At 43.1% G+C, this 15,427-nt stretch overlaps 1 protein-coding gene across 1 annotated transcript in view; it reads left to right on the top strand.

The window, feature by feature from the left end:
* The first annotated feature begins 3,890 nt into the window (after window positions 1–3,890).
* Window positions 3,891–15,427, top strand: part of MEDAG (mesenteric estrogen dependent adipogenesis) — a 28,609-nt gene continuing 17,072 nt past the window's right edge. The window contains exon 1 of the mRNA XM_036746231.1: window positions 3,891–4,204. Within this exon, the coding sequence (XP_036602126.1) occupies window positions 3,891–4,204 (314 nt within the window). The remainder of the gene's footprint in view (window positions 4,205–15,427) is intronic.

Below are 15,427 nucleotides of genomic sequence, written 5' to 3' on the forward strand. Positions count from 1 at the left end.
GGCAAGTGGGGAGATTGTATTTGGAAGATAACCTTGGAAGATCACTCTGCCCCTGTGGTCCATTCCTCTGATTGATCAGTTCCTCCTGGAACCTCCATTCTAGGGGGAAAGGCCAGGCTAGCCTGGTTACTCTTTCATTTCTCTATGGGCTCCACTACTGATTCTCCATTAAGTCGTCCAGATTCCTTCTCTGTTCTCCCTTTCAAAGTCCCTTTATTGACTTCCTCCATTAGAATGGAAGCTTCTTGAGAGCTGGGATTTTCTTTCCTTTTGCTCATAATTTGTATTCCCAGTGTTTAGCACAGTGCCTGGCACATTGTAAGCATTTAATAAATGCTTGTTGATGTGTTGATTGAGAATCAGTAGGGGCAGAGGCCAAATGAGGTTGTAGGTGTGACTAAGCAGCAAAGACTGCTGATTTCAGTGGTTTTTATCCTTTCCTGGTTGCCTTTCATGAGGAATGGGCATTAGAGAAAGTGTGGAGTGTGTACCCCCAGGCATTGTATATGTTTCAAACCAGGATGTTTACCACTAGGGAGTTGGCACATTTGTAACTCGGGGAGGGGTCATGATGATAAGATCAGCTATGGCTGTTTCCCTCTGTGCTGTTTCCCTGAGAATGAGTGAATTGACAAATAAGCACTTATTAAGCAAGCAAGTATTTGTGCTAGGCGCTGGAGACACAAACACAGAATTAACTCAACATTTGCCCCCAGGAAGTTTTTTGTAATTCCACAGGAGTATGTAGAACAGAGAGAGGAGTAGGAGCCAGGGAAGAGAATTTGGGTCTGGGGAGTCACAGACACTCTGAGTGGAGTTGTAGAGGAGCAGAGTGTCATGTCCTTTCCAGCAACAATGACAGCCCAAGATTGGACTTCTGTTCCTGGGAGCAACAGCAATAGGTGGAAGGCAGGGAGTAAAGATGAGCAAACAGTTGGAGGGCAAATAAAATGCTTTCCAGGTGGAGAGAACACTCTTCCTGAACCACTGCCTTGTCCTAAAGACCTGTCCACACCAAGATCAAAGAACTCTGTTTTTTCAGATGTCAGGTCTTCTGAAAGGTCAAATTTTCAAAAAAGTAATGAAAGGGTATTTTTCACCCTGGAGGTTGGTGAGCATAATGTTGATTCCTGGCCAGAGTCTAGAATGCATTATTAAAGTTTTGGGAATCTCAACAAGCCAGGATGAATCCATCATTGGAGTCATGCCAGACTAACCTCATTTTCTTTTTTTGACAGGGTTTCTAAATTGGTAGATGAGCTGGATGCCGCAGACAGAGTATGTCTGGATCACAGCAAAGCATTTGAAAAAAAAAAGTCTTACTATATCCTTGTGGTTAAGATTTAGAAGTGTGGACTGAATGATAATGGAGTGAGATGGGTACAGAACTGAATGAAGGGCCAGACCCAAAGCTGATGAATGTAGTTCAGTTACCTTGAATTTCAGGGGATTGCAGAAGCTTACAAGTCAAACATCCAGAAGGCAGCTGGATGGCTTAGTTTATTACATTCTGCCTTTTTCTATACTTAATGAATTATTGCAGTGAGTATGTTTAAGGGTTAAATCCCTGCCTCTGATATATACTGACCCTGGGCAAGTTACTTAAACTCTCAGTGATCTAGTCAACTCCCCAAGACTTCAAGTGGCTGAAAAAGTGCTGACCCATTGGCAGAAGGGGTTTGCTCACCAGAAAGTTCCCTATACCAATGAATTCCCAGTCCTAGTCCCTGTCCCAGTCCCAGTCCATATTAATGAGCATGTTAATGTCCAGCTGCAGGGCAGTTATTATTCATTGCAAGGAAGTTGCAGCTGGTCTTAATCACTGTGTAGGAAGATGTAACATTGAGGAGGAGAGGGACATGTGCTCTTAGAACTAGATTTACTATTGCCATCCCCCATAATAATGAACCTGGAGCCTTAGAAAGAACACTGCATTTGAAGTCAGAACTGAGTTGGAATCCTGGTTCTGCCACTACCTATTTATGTTACCTTGGCCAAATTGAAGAATCCCTCTGGGCTTCAATTTCCTCACCCATAAAAAGGAGGAGGCTTAACAGGGGTCCTTCCCGTTCTAAATCTATGATCCTCTGCAAATTTTAAGAGGATAATTTTAGAGTTTTCCTTCTGCATTATAAAGAATGATTTGCAGTCAAGCAAAGGAGCCCCCAAGAAAAGATCCCTTTCCTCATCTGATCTCATAGAACTTTACACTACTGTTTTGTACCTGACTCATTTTATTTTGTATTATATCGATATGAGTGCATGTCTTATCACCATTAATAGATTATATACTAATTGAGATCAGATATGGAGCTCTATATTACGTTGTTCATGTTGTCTCCCCTGGTAGAATATAAGTTCCTCGAGGGCAGGGATCTTTTCATTTCAGTGACTAATTAGCGCAGCGCCTGCCTGTAAGTGCTTTGTAAATAACTTTTTGATTGATCGATCTTCCCCAATGCCTAGCAATTTAACAAATATTTGTTGAATTACTTCCATATCAGCAAAATTTCTAGTGAGGGGCTTAAGAAGAGTAAAGGGTTGGGAATTAGTCTCTTTCATGTTATCTACACTTCAGCCAGACTGGTCTACTCAGCGCATTCCATTTCCCATCTCTTTTGGATGCCTAAGAATGCATGTCTTCTACAACTCTTTCGACTCCACTTTTCCTTCAAGTTCGACTCAAATGCCCTTTCTAGAAGTGGTTTATACCGATCCTCATACCCGCCCCTTCCCCCATGCCAGTGCAGATACTTTATATCCACTTTGTGTTTGATTTTAGGCGTACACGTTGTTTTCCCCAATAGAATATAAGCTCCTTGAGGGCAGGGACTGTTTCCTATTTGTCTTTCTTTGTGTCCCCAGAGCTCAGTACAGAGCTCTGTGTTTATTGAATGAAGGAGAGGGTGACTTGTATGTGTGAAAGCCCGTTATTTGTTTCAGTGGAAAAAAGTTGCCCACATGAGAACTGAATCTGGGTCAGGGTGTGAACATGAAACCAGGGCCCAGGAGAAAAGGAGGAGCGAGTGGAAAACAAACTTTTCGGCCAGAATCGAACAGGCTTGGCTCCCAGCAAGGAGAAAAGGCAGAAATCTGGTTGGGACTGAATGAAGTAAATGAGCAATGGGGTGAGAAGTTTGCGGAGGGAAGTGGGAAAAGGAGCAAGTAGTGGTCAGCATTACACCAATCATCATTGTGGGGGCGTGGTTTCTTGGGCTCAGGCCAGCTGGAAGGACTCTGCCTCCTCCCGGCCTGCCGACGTCCAGATGCTTGAGCTCTAGTGCATTGGACTCGGGGGAGGCTTAGTCTCCTGAAGCCAAGGGTGGGGCCCTAAAGTCTAGGGATGCTAAGCTGCGGACAGAGCTAGATGAATAACCCTCGGCTGAGAGCACGTATGCGAGGTCAGCTTGTGCCAAGTCATAAGACCATGATAACTTGGAATCACAACATTTAGGGTCCTGCCTGTGGGCTGGGCAGGGGCAAGGGGGCCGAGCTTAGCAGGGATAAAAGGACATCGTTAAGCCCCGCGCTCCTTTTTTTTCCCTTCTAACTGGGCCGTTGCTTTGCGAGGTGAGAGCCAGTGTGAGGAGGTGGAGGCAGGCAGTATCTCAGCAGTAGAGAGTGACAGCCCAGGAGAGGCTAAGCAGATCACCAAAGAACTAGAGGAGACAGATTACTACCCCAAGGCCAAGACTCCAGGAATTGAGAGCTCGTCCACTTAATATCAGGGGCAGAAAGAAAGGGGAGAGGGGAGACAGGGTGGGAACTAGAGAGCAAAGGGTGAACTGGCTAGAAGTTAATTCCCACAGGGGCTTTGGGTCTGCTGCAGGGCTCGAGCTTGGTTAGGGCTCTTTTAGGTACACCGAGGGGCTCCGGGTGAAAAGCGAGCAATGGCTGTGGCAGGATGTGTGCAGCCGGCCGACTGGAGCGGGGTCGAGGAGGGCCCCCAGCCAGCCCGGCCCAGCCTGACCTCCATCTCCTCGGGGGAGCTGCGGAGCCTGTGGACCTGTGACTGCGAGCTGGCCCTGCTGCCCCTGCAGCAGCTGCTGCACATGCAGCCGGGCTTCTTCCAGCTGCTGGGAGACCAGCTCCTGGTCCTGGGGCCTAGGCCTCAGGAGGCCCCACGTGGGGGCTTCAACGTCTTCTGCGATGGCTTCGTGCGCCTGGACCGGCAGCTCTACAGAGTCAGCAACTACTTAAAGAGGTGGGTAACCGAGTCTCGATGCCTGCAACCCATCTCTGCCTCCCCAGAACCCTGAACTCCCCTGGTTTCCAAAGGAACCTACCCTCACTTCTCTCTTCTCTCTTCTCGGCTATCGAGGCTGAGCCAGCCCCCCCCCCCCAAGCTCCTCCACTCGCAGCTTCTAAACTTCACGATTTCTTGCTTTACCCAGCTGCGGCTGTGCATCTTCTTCCTCCCAATAACAGTTCCTGTATTTTGCATTGCATCTTTGCAGGTGCAGGTCGAAGTCCCTTGGGAAGGCACTAATTCTGTGGTTTGGAAAATTGGGTGGGTATGTGACCCTGCACAGGGGTCTTCCTGGTCCAAATCGCTGAACAAATAGACTTCTTGGGACTGGATCTTTAACTGGGATTGCTGGAATCAAAAGGAGTGAATTCCTTTGGGGGAAGTATAGGCAGCTGAAAAATGCCTATCCTCTGCTTAGGCCCGGGGAGCACTACAGAAATCAAAACTGCCCAGGATTTGGCCAGAGGGGAGAAGAGATCAATTCTGAATCTGCAAACCAGAGCTTTCACAGGTAGCATACAGGAGTGGAATTTTGGTTCCACTCTGAAGTGCATATGCCGTACATAGTAAACTCAAACATTGTCAGCTCCCTGGAGATTTACAATTTAAACCAACATCCAAGGACCGGCAATGGACCAGGTGGACAGATTACTGACTAGTGCTCAATGAATGAAATGATTTATTATGATCCGGAAAATGCGAGAGCTCTTCTCTAAGACAGAAAGCTCCATTTTAGTCCTTGCCTCTGACAAATACTAGCTGTGTGATCCTGGGTAAGTCACTTAATCTCTCTGTTCTAGGGAATTCTCTGAGTTGTTGAGAAGCTGCAGAACAGCATTGGTAGAGGGGTTTCTTCAAGGGGAGGGTGGGAGCTAATGAAATCCAAGGTTCAATCCCTACTTCTATTAAAAACAATAGCAGTAGGTATGGTTAGTGAACTGTGGAATGAAGACCAAATTGCTTGATTAGTATGTCAGAATAGAGTGGTGGAAGAAACTCATTCCAATTTAAGTCATTTATTGAGTACCTGCTACGTGCCAGAAATGGAGGGGACAAAGATAAAAAGGAATTAGTCCCTGTCCTGAAAGGACTTATGTTCTATTGAAGGAAATTACATGAACACAGACAAGTAAATGCAAAATGTAAACAGAATAAATATAAAATGCATACAGAATAACTTGGGGTGGGGAGGAGAGAAGAAACCAACATCTGGGGGAATCAGGAAAGTTCTCTCCTAGGAAATGGGAGTAGAGCTGGACCTTGAAAGGGGAGGAGGGGTAGGGACTCTTGGAGGAAGAGTTCAAAAGGAAGAGCATTCCAGGTATGAGAGGGAGGGAGAAGACACTGTGCAAACACCCAGCCTTCTTCCACTTAGGATACTAATATGTATTGAAAAGGAAGGATATTGAAGTTCTAAACGATGGAAGAGAGGGTGCTTGGTGAGCTGGGAGGAGGAGAGCATCCTAAGCATGAACTACTAAGAAAGAAAATTCAAGAGTAAGATGAAGGGGGTGCTAAGTTGCTTTGCCTCCATGCAATGAAAATGGGCTATGTTGGAATTCTGGATTGGAAATAGTGACGTTGCTTTCATAAGAAATAAGTGTCTAGAACAGACCCAGCATGCGCATAAACTTTGGCTAGCCCCCTCTATGACCTTAGAGGGAGTGACTGCCTACCACTAACATGAGTCACTCTTACAGATAGAAATGAATGATTGTGTTGGCTCTTCTCACTAGATAAATGTTTTCTGACACATGAACATTTTTTTCTAATTGCCAACTTATCTCTTTGGGATATTGTGGTGATAGGTACCTGGAAAGAGCTATGCGTGGTTCTCTCCGAAGAACCTACGATTATAATCTTTTAAAATAAGTCTCTCTCCCCCATATTTGTTATTTTGTCTCACTTCTGGTAAGTTCTTGTTTTCCCAAAATGTTCTTACTATCTCAGGAACATCAATATCCATCTATAAACAAAGCACAAAATATGTTCTTCCTCCTCCCTGTCCTCCTCCTCCCTCTTCCTCCTTCTCCTCCTTCTCCTCTTCCTTCCTCTCCTGCTCCTCCTCCTTCCCTTAGTCCTCTTCTTCCTCCCCCTTCCTCCTCCCTCTCCTCTTTTTTATAACTGGTTTCCTTTGTAACCTCATTTCATTTTATGCTTTAAAAACATGGTTTGGAGAAGGGGTCTATAAGTTTTGCCATGCTGCCAAAGGGGCCCATGACATAAACAAGGTTAAAAACCCCTGCCCTTAGACTGTAAAGTGCAGAGCAGGTGCTGATCAGCATTTAGTGGAAGAGGAGGAAGAAGAGGAAGGGGAGGATGAATGGGAAGGGAAAGAAGAGGAAGAGGATAAATGAATGGGTGTGATAATGGCTCAAACCATCGGTGAAGACCTTTAGGTATGAAAACTGTTCCTGATGATTACTGGGTGGAGAAAAGGGGATAGGCAGGAGTGATGTTGTGGAAGTAGAATTGATAAGACCCTACAATGATTGAATAAAGGGGAAGGATAACTTCAAATCTGTAAACCTGTGATTGAAAAAATGGTGGTATCTTCAAAAGATACAGGAAAGTAGGAAGAGAAAGTTTAATAGGAAAGAGAATGAGTTCTATTTGGGGTACATTGATTTTTTTCTCCCATTTTATTTTTTCTCAATTACATGTAAATTTTAAAAAATTTAAAAAAAAATTAAGCTTCAAATTCTCTCCCTCCTTTCTCTTCCTCTCCTCCTCCTTGAGCAGGTAAGCAATTTGATAGAGTTTACACATGTGCAGTCATGCAAAACATATTAGCCATTTTGTAAAAGAAAGTACAGACTAAAAAAAAAAACAAGAAAAGTAAAGAAAGTTTAAAAAAAGTGTGCTTCAATGACCATTCAGACTCCATCAGTTCTTTCTCTGGAGATGTATAGTATTTTTCAGCATAAGTCCTTTGGAATTGTCTTGGATTGCTTAGAATAGCTAAGTCATTCTTGGTTGATTGTTGTACATTGCAGTTATTGTGAGTAAGGTTCTCCTGGTTCTGCCCCCTTCACTTGGGTGCATCGATTTTAATATGTCTACGGGGCATACATTTGAAAATGTCTAACTGGCAGTTAGAGACACAAAACTGGAGCTCAGAAAGGACTTAGGGATAGAGATACACATGTGCTAGAGGTGGCAATTGAACTCATGGAAACTAATGAGGTTGTCAGGAGGGAAGGTGGAAGAGGATCCAGGATATATTCCTGGGGTAGCCCACGTTTTGGGAACAGGACCTGGATACTGATCTAGCAAAAGAGCTCCTGATGAGTGGCCAAACAGATAGGAAAATCAGGAGACATCAGTGTCATGTGATCCCGGGGAGAAGAGTCTAATCAACAGTGTCAGAGGTTATAGAGAGGTCTACAGGAAGATAAGTAAGAAGAGGATTTTTGACAATTAAGAGATCATTGATAACTTTGGAGAGATTGGTTTCAGTTGAGTGGTGATGACAGAATCCAGAATGCAAGGGACTAAAAAGTAAATGAGAAGAAAGGAAGTGGAAGAAATGCATGTAGATAGCTTTTTCTAGGGATTTGGCTATGAAAAGGAAGAGAGCAGAGGCACAATATCTTGAGAGGATAGTTGGGTAGAGTGAGAGTTGTTTTTTTCCCCCACTTTGTTTTGTTTTTAAAGGCTAGGGGAGACTTGTAAACAGCACTGAAGGAAGTGATAGGGAGAGATTGAAAAATAAAAGGGGGTGGGGGTAAGCTGCCAGAAGAGATAGGAGGCTAATGGGATCAAGGACCTAGGTAGAAGGGTTGATCTTGATGAGAAAATGGGCCACCTTTTCATCAGAGACTAGAGCATAGGAGGAGAGGATGGAGCATATTATTAAACTTCTGAGATATAGACTAGAAGAGATGAGGGAATTCATGGTGAATGGTGTCGGTTTTCTCAGAAAAGTATGAGACAAGGTCCTTTGCAAGGAGGGAGGAGAATGATGTTGTGGGGGACTGGAATATAGAACATATCATCATGGATTTAGAACTGTAAGGCACCCTAGCAGCCATATGGTTCAGCCACCTCATCTTACAGATGGGGAAACTGAGGTGTGGGCATGTTAAGCTGAGGGTCATACAGGTAATAGATGTCAGAAGCAGGATTTGAGCCTGGTTAGGTCCTTTCCCTCCAGAGTCAGAGTCCTCAGGAATGGTTGCTATAATAGGACAATAGGGCAGTCCATTAGCAAAGAATAAAAGAATTGCCTTGGTGCAGCGGGGGACTTAGTTGAGACTGGATACCATGACTTTGTAAGGTCCCTAGTCACCAGGGTTGTGAGACTTCCTCTAGTTCAATGACATGCGAGTGAAAACAAGAAGGGAGATGGCAGGACTAATTGGGTGTTGGGGTTTAGTAAGGAATGAGTGCTGATAGCCCGATGGGGCAAGGGGTTTGAGAATAGAGAACAGTGTATAGCTGAACTGTGGGCTCAAGATTATCAGGAGAGGAAAATGAAGCCAGAACAGAAGTGATGGTCCCAGAAAGCAGAAAGGAGGTATGGAGGGACTGGTGGTCATGGTCGGGATTAGAAATAGGTCGAGGAGAAGTGAGGCACAGGGAAGGATGAAGTGGTAGGAGGTTATGGTCTGACAGAGAAATGTGAGTTAGTAATATTGTTCATTATTATTTCAGTCATTATAATTTTAGAAGAACCTAAATAAGTTGCATGAACATAATCATCCCCCCCCCCCTTTTTGGAGGGGGGAAGGCAGGGCAATTGAGGTTTAAGTCTTGCCCAAGGTCACACAGCTAGTAAATGTGTCAAATGTCTGAGGCCAGTTTTGAATCCAGGTCCTCCTGACTCTAGAGCTGATGCTCTACTCACTGCACCACCTAGCTGCCCCAATCATTCCCTTTTGGTAGCTTATTTCTATGATGTTATGGATAGAATATTGGACTTGGAGCCAGAAAGATCCAGGTGTGAGTTCTGCTTCCAACACTAGCTGTGTGAACCTGGGTAAATTACTCAGGCCTTAGTTTCTTTATCTGTAAAATGGGGACATTAATAGGGGCTCCCCTACAGAATGAATGTGAGACGATATACGTAAAATACTTTGCAAATCTCCAAGTTTTGTATAAGTATGAGCTATGATTCTTAACTTCTCAGGGTCATGTGGTATACACAGTAGTTTTTATTCCTCTAGATTGTCTTGGAGATGTCACAGATCCTGAAAGACACAGCCTTGAGAAGGTGACCTCATTAAGTATTCCTCATTTGTTGGAATTATAACGAGGCTCTCCTGTTTAATTCATCTGTATCTTTTAATCACTGTCTTGCCCAGGTGTTTTCTTGTAACTATGACAAGATGAAGCATGAACTGATAGAAGTGTGGGGGGGGTACTCCCACCATCTCATCCTCCAGATGTTACCTTACCACAGGCTATAAGTCACTGGCATATTTTATCCAGAGCCCCCCCAAAGCACAGGCATATTTTTGTTCAATGGAACGTATTATTACTAGCAAAAAGGTTAGGGCTGAGTACTTCTTTGGAAGATAGTTGATGTCTGAAGGAGTGAAACTTGTGTACTTACTTAGCTCCTTGAAGGCAGGGAGGAACTGGGGCTTGTTTCATTTTAGCATTCCTAGCAACTTGTCCACTTGGTTGTACATGATATATGCTCTGTAGTGGTGGCACTCACTGAGTACAAAGATTGAGAGAGCAGGATTGAATTAGTCAGCCCTGTTTGCATTACTTTTTACCAGGTGCAGATTTTAAAATTCACTCAAAGGACTTTGACCTAACTATTGTGATAAAAATTATCTGAGGGATCTATTGATTAGGCATTGCTGCCAATCACTAAATCAACACAGAGCTAGTTATTTGCAGATTTCATTTATGCTAAGAGTGCAGGCTCATCTGTAAAAATGTCAGAGAGCCTAGAGCATCAACTTCTGCAACCTTAATATAGAACGGGAATACGTAAGCAGCATAAAAAATAGAATTTTATAGAAAGCAAGATGGGAAGATAAGAGCATATATGTCTGGAAACAAGTAAAGGGGGAGGGTAGATAAGGACATCCACCAACTGGTCAAAACAGGAGCTATAGTTTCTTTCCCAGCCTTGATTTTGCTGGCAATGTGGCCTTTGAGCTTCTAGGAGCAATGTCTGGAAGCTCAAAATAGACACTGCAGCAATGTTCTGTTCTTATAACGATGGCAAGAGGTCAGAGCCAGAATTTCCTTCCCATCACAGTCCTTCTCTTATTATTATGCAGCAAGAGGCCAGAGCCACAGACAGCTATTCTCTTGTCACACTATCCACATAGGAAAAAACAAGTGGATGAAGAAAACCTATGGTTCTATGTGCTCCAGCAACACATATACCCAAAAAGAATACGTATTGTTTCAAATAAGATACACATTTGGAGTGACAACCTGTCATGGCATTGTTCTCTTGGTAAATCTTGAACAGATACCTTAGAAAGACAGGGGACTGGGCCCAGAGTGGAATTGGTCTTTGTTTGTGGGCAGGCTAGCCTTTGAGAGATTGTACAGTATTTTTCAATGACCCCAAGCTACTCCCTGAAGCAAGGTCCTTCATTCGGATCATTGATACTCTTCCAACAATGCGAGTCATGTAATCTCACAATCCCTACAGTGTTTATATTGTAGGTTACCCAAAGGGCAATGGAGAGACACATGTTGGGCATTAGGAGGTTGCCACATATTGCTAACAAGTACTTGCTCCAGAGAAGGACGCCAGAGAGCTGTGTGGTTGGGCAAGAGCTTGAGTGTGTCATAGCAGGAGCAAGAGAGAGCTGACTGAAAGCCTGTGTGGTCCGTTGATGTCCACATGCTGTCAGGAGATGTAGCGTATCTGTGGAAGATTTATGAGAGGATATTCATGAGACTTACATGGGATGGGAAGGTGTAACCTGAAGGGTCAATCTTGAACCTGCCTTCTTCAGCAGACCTCACTGTTACTCTGCCCGGGAAGGAAGAAAACAAGCATTTATTAAGTGCCTGTTGTGTGCACCGTGGTAAGTGTTTTACAAATATTATCTCATCTGATCCTCACAACAACCCTTCGAGGTAGGCAATGCTATTATAATCCCCATTTTATGGCTGAGGAAATTGAGGTAAGCAGAGGTGAAGTGACTTTCTCAGGGCCAAACAGCTAGTAAGTGGGATTTGAACTTGGATCTTCATGACTTCAGGCCCAGTGGTCTATCCATTGTGCTACCCAGCTGCTTCTAGACTCCAGCTTGCCTAGACTCATTCCCCGATAGTTTCCATTTTTTGGCCGCTCCCTATCTCTGCGATACTTGATCCCTGCCTATTGAACAGCTCCCCTCCTCAGCCCACTATACATCTATATTACCTTATTCCCACCTACCTCCATGTTCCACTCCCCCTCTGTGTCCTATTCCAGATCTTCTTACCCCTTTTACTGTGTTCCATAATTCACAAATTTCCTGTTATCTTACATTATTCCTCTCTTGCTCCTTCCATCTTCTGGCACTCATTGAGTGCCTAGAATGATAGTCCGTCTCTGGGTACCCCCTTTTCCAGGACCCGCTCCACTTTCAATCCTACGCTCCACCCCCTGCCCACTCACTGGTCATGATAGGGGAATTGGAATAATTCTTGCTCCCCATTGCCACTTCCACAGATCTCTTCTTTCACTGATTTCCTTTTCGGAGGTTCATTCCAACCAAATGTATCACCTAATTCTGATTCTGGTAGCTGTTATCTACCAACCTTCAGGACACTGTCCTTCCTCATTCAATGAATCCAATGTCTGGCTCAGTCTTCCTCTTCATCCCAACTCCTCCCTTTATTTTAGGGGACATTAGCATACATATTTTTTCTTTATAATTTTTGTCTTTTAGCATCTCTGTTTTTTATTTTATGTTTCAAGTTATCTCTCTTCCTCCAGTCCTTTCCCCACCTATTTGAGAAGGCAAGCAATTTATACCCATTATATACATAGGAAATCATGCAAAACATATGTCCACATTAGCCATTCAACATACATGTTGATGCTCCCTCAGATACTCTTACTTTCCAATTACTCAGTCTACTTGAGTCCTATGATTGACTCCGTCACTCCACCTCTGCTATGCACTGGTTAGTCATATCCTTCATATTGTCGACTGATCTTTCCAGATTCTCTATCCTACTCACTACAGCCCTTGTTCCAAAGCTTCTCTTCTTTCCTCCAACCTCCCATGGCTCCCCTCCCCCAGCCATATTTGCTGACTTCATCACCTCGTACTCCACAGGAGAAATTGAAGCCATTTGCCAAGAGCTCCATTTTCTTCCCTCCTCCTCACTTCATGTCCTCTGACTTCCCACTGTATCCTCCTTCATGCTAGTCTGTACTGATGAGGTGTCCTTCCTGCTTGCCAAGGCCAACTCATACCCACCCTTGATCTCATCCCTTCCCATTTTCTTTAACAAAATGCCTGCACTATAATTCCTGTATTTTATCTTATCTTCGGTCTCTACTTATTTACTTGTTCCTTTCCTGCTGCCTTAAAACATGCCCATGTTGCCCTTGTTCTTACAAAAACCCAAAAACCCAAACCAAAAAACCTCACTTGATCTGACCGTCCCTTTTCTCCTCCCCTTCTCTGCTAAATTCCTTGGAAAAATGGTCTATTCTCCCTGCCCCAATTTCCTTGCTTCTAAACTGCCCTGAAATTTGGCTTCTGATCTCATCATTCAACTGAAACTGCCCTCTCCCAAGTGACCAACAATCTCTTAATTTCCATATCTAATGGCCTTTTCTCAATCTTCATGTTTCTCTAACTCTATAGCAGTTGATAGTACTGACCACCTTCTCATGAATTTTTTCTCCTCTCTAATTTTTCATGACTCTCTTCTCTCTTAATTCTCCCATCTCTCTGACTGTTCCTTCTCTGGATCTTCATATTACATCTAGAAACTGTGGCTGCTCCCTTAGTCTCTCTCCTAGGCCCTCATCTCTCTATATCAGGGTGGGGAACTTGCGGCCTCAAGGCCACATGTGGCCCTCTAGGTTCTCAAGTGCAACCCTTTGACTGAATCCAAACAGCACGAATCCTTAATAAAAGGATTTGTTCTGTAAAACTTGGACTCAATCAAAGGGCCATACCCTAGGACCTAGATGGTCATATGTGGCCTCAAGGCCGCAGGTTCCCCCACCCTGCATACTTGCTCACTTGGTTACCTCATCAGCTTCCATGGGTTCAATTATTATCTCTATGATGACAATTCCTAGATTTGTCTATCCAGCCCTAATTTTTCTCCTGAGTATCAGTCCTGCATTTGTAGGTCCTTATTGATGGCTTAGAACTTGATATCCCATAGGCACCTCAAACTCAACAGTTTAAAACAGAACTCCTTGTCTTTTTCCTCTTCAAAAATCCCTATTACTGTTGAGGGCACCACCATCTTTCCAATCACTCAGCATCACAACCTAGATGTCATCCTCAACTTTTCACTCGCCCCATATATCCATCATTTGCCAAACCTAGAAATTTCTAACTCTAGGACATTTTGCACATTTCTCTCCTTTTCTCCACTCACATAGTCACTAACTTAGATCAGGCCCTCTCACCTGAACCAAGGCCTTCTAGTTGGACTTTCTGTCTCAAGTTTCTGCTTACTTCAGTTCATCCTCAGAATGATTTTCCTAAAATACAGTTCTGATCATGCCCTCTATTCCATGAACTCCAAAAGCACCTTTTACTTTCAGGATCAGATATAAATTTCTCTATTTGGCATTTAAAGCTCTTTACAATCTGCATCCTTCCTATCTTTCTAGTATTTTAACACATTATTTCCCTCCACTCTGTGATCCAGTCAGATTGGCCGGCTTGCTAATCCTCTCTGATGATGTCCCATTTCCTTGTCTTTATGCCTTCAAATTGGCTAGCACCCATACCTGGATTTCTTTCCTTCCTCACCTGTCTTAGAAATCTTGACTTCCCTCAAGGCTTCTATTGCAGGACTTTTCTGGGCCCTCAGGCTACTACTACTTTCTCCTCTAAAGTTACCTGCCATCTACTCTGTGTCTTTTATTTGCTTATTTATGGACTTGTTATTCTCTTCCATTAGAATGTAAGCTTCTTGAGGACAGACTATTTTTGCTTTTTCTTTGCATCTCCAGTGCCTAACACAAGTACCTGATATTGTAAGTTCTTAATAAACTACCTTGTTGATTGATTGGTTATAATCTGTACCATTGAATATTATTACCTCCATTAATGAAATCACAGATTCACTGAAGTCAGATTTTAATAAAAATATGGATTTTTCTCTGAAATTTAAGAGAGAGAAATACATTATAGAATCTTTTTTGTTATTGTTCAGTCATTTCAATTATGTGGGACTCTCTGTGATCCCCTTTGTGGTTTTCTTGGCAAAGATACTGGAGTGGTTTGCCATTTCCTTTTCTAGCTCATTTTACAGATGAGGAAACTAGTGCCTAACGTAATGAGCAGCACATAGTAGGTATTTACTAAATGTTTCTTGTTGTTGTCTTTGGACTTAAGCCAAGCATAGAAAATTACAGCCCAGAAGTACTTTTGGACCAAGTTAAAAGCCACTTAAGGAGAGACATTTTAATGGATCCTTCTTATCTTTAGCTCTTTGCTTTGATCGCTAATGATAGCTTCAGCAAATATAATAAATATTAAATACATGGAAGCAATATTTGCATTCTTAATTCAGAAATATTCACTGATTAAAGATTAAAGAATTAGTTCATAATGTAGTCAATCAATTCACATCTAAAATAACCTAAAGCATATAAATGCAGGAAGCCTAGATTGCTACAGGATTTACCTCTTTGTTCTTCTGGTCTTCATTAATGACTTTTTTCTTAAAGGTCAAATTTCATGAAACTGAACTCTAAGGGCCAACTCACATCCTTTTGTTTCACTGCCATTTTATTGTGCTGAAAATTGTGCCATTGTGTAGGGCTCAGAAACCTTTGTACTAAAGAGATTTTTGTTGAATTTGATTGATATTTAGGTGGGGCGTCTGTTTAGTAGGGGTTATACAAGCTACTTTGAGTAAACTGTGATCCAGGGTTCTATTAATTAGAATTTTCTGTTAATACACCCAATAACAATGATATTTTCACTAAGGCCCTGAAAGACCCTGAAATGTTTTCTGAATCATCAAAGGAAGATCATTTGTATTTGGAGTCTTTGAAAAATA

This window comes from Trichosurus vulpecula, chromosome 2 (genome assembly GCF_011100635.1).
Source record: "Trichosurus vulpecula isolate mTriVul1 chromosome 2, mTriVul1.pri, whole genome shotgun sequence".
Classification (NCBI taxonomy): domain Eukaryota; kingdom Metazoa; phylum Chordata; class Mammalia; order Diprotodontia; family Phalangeridae; genus Trichosurus; species Trichosurus vulpecula.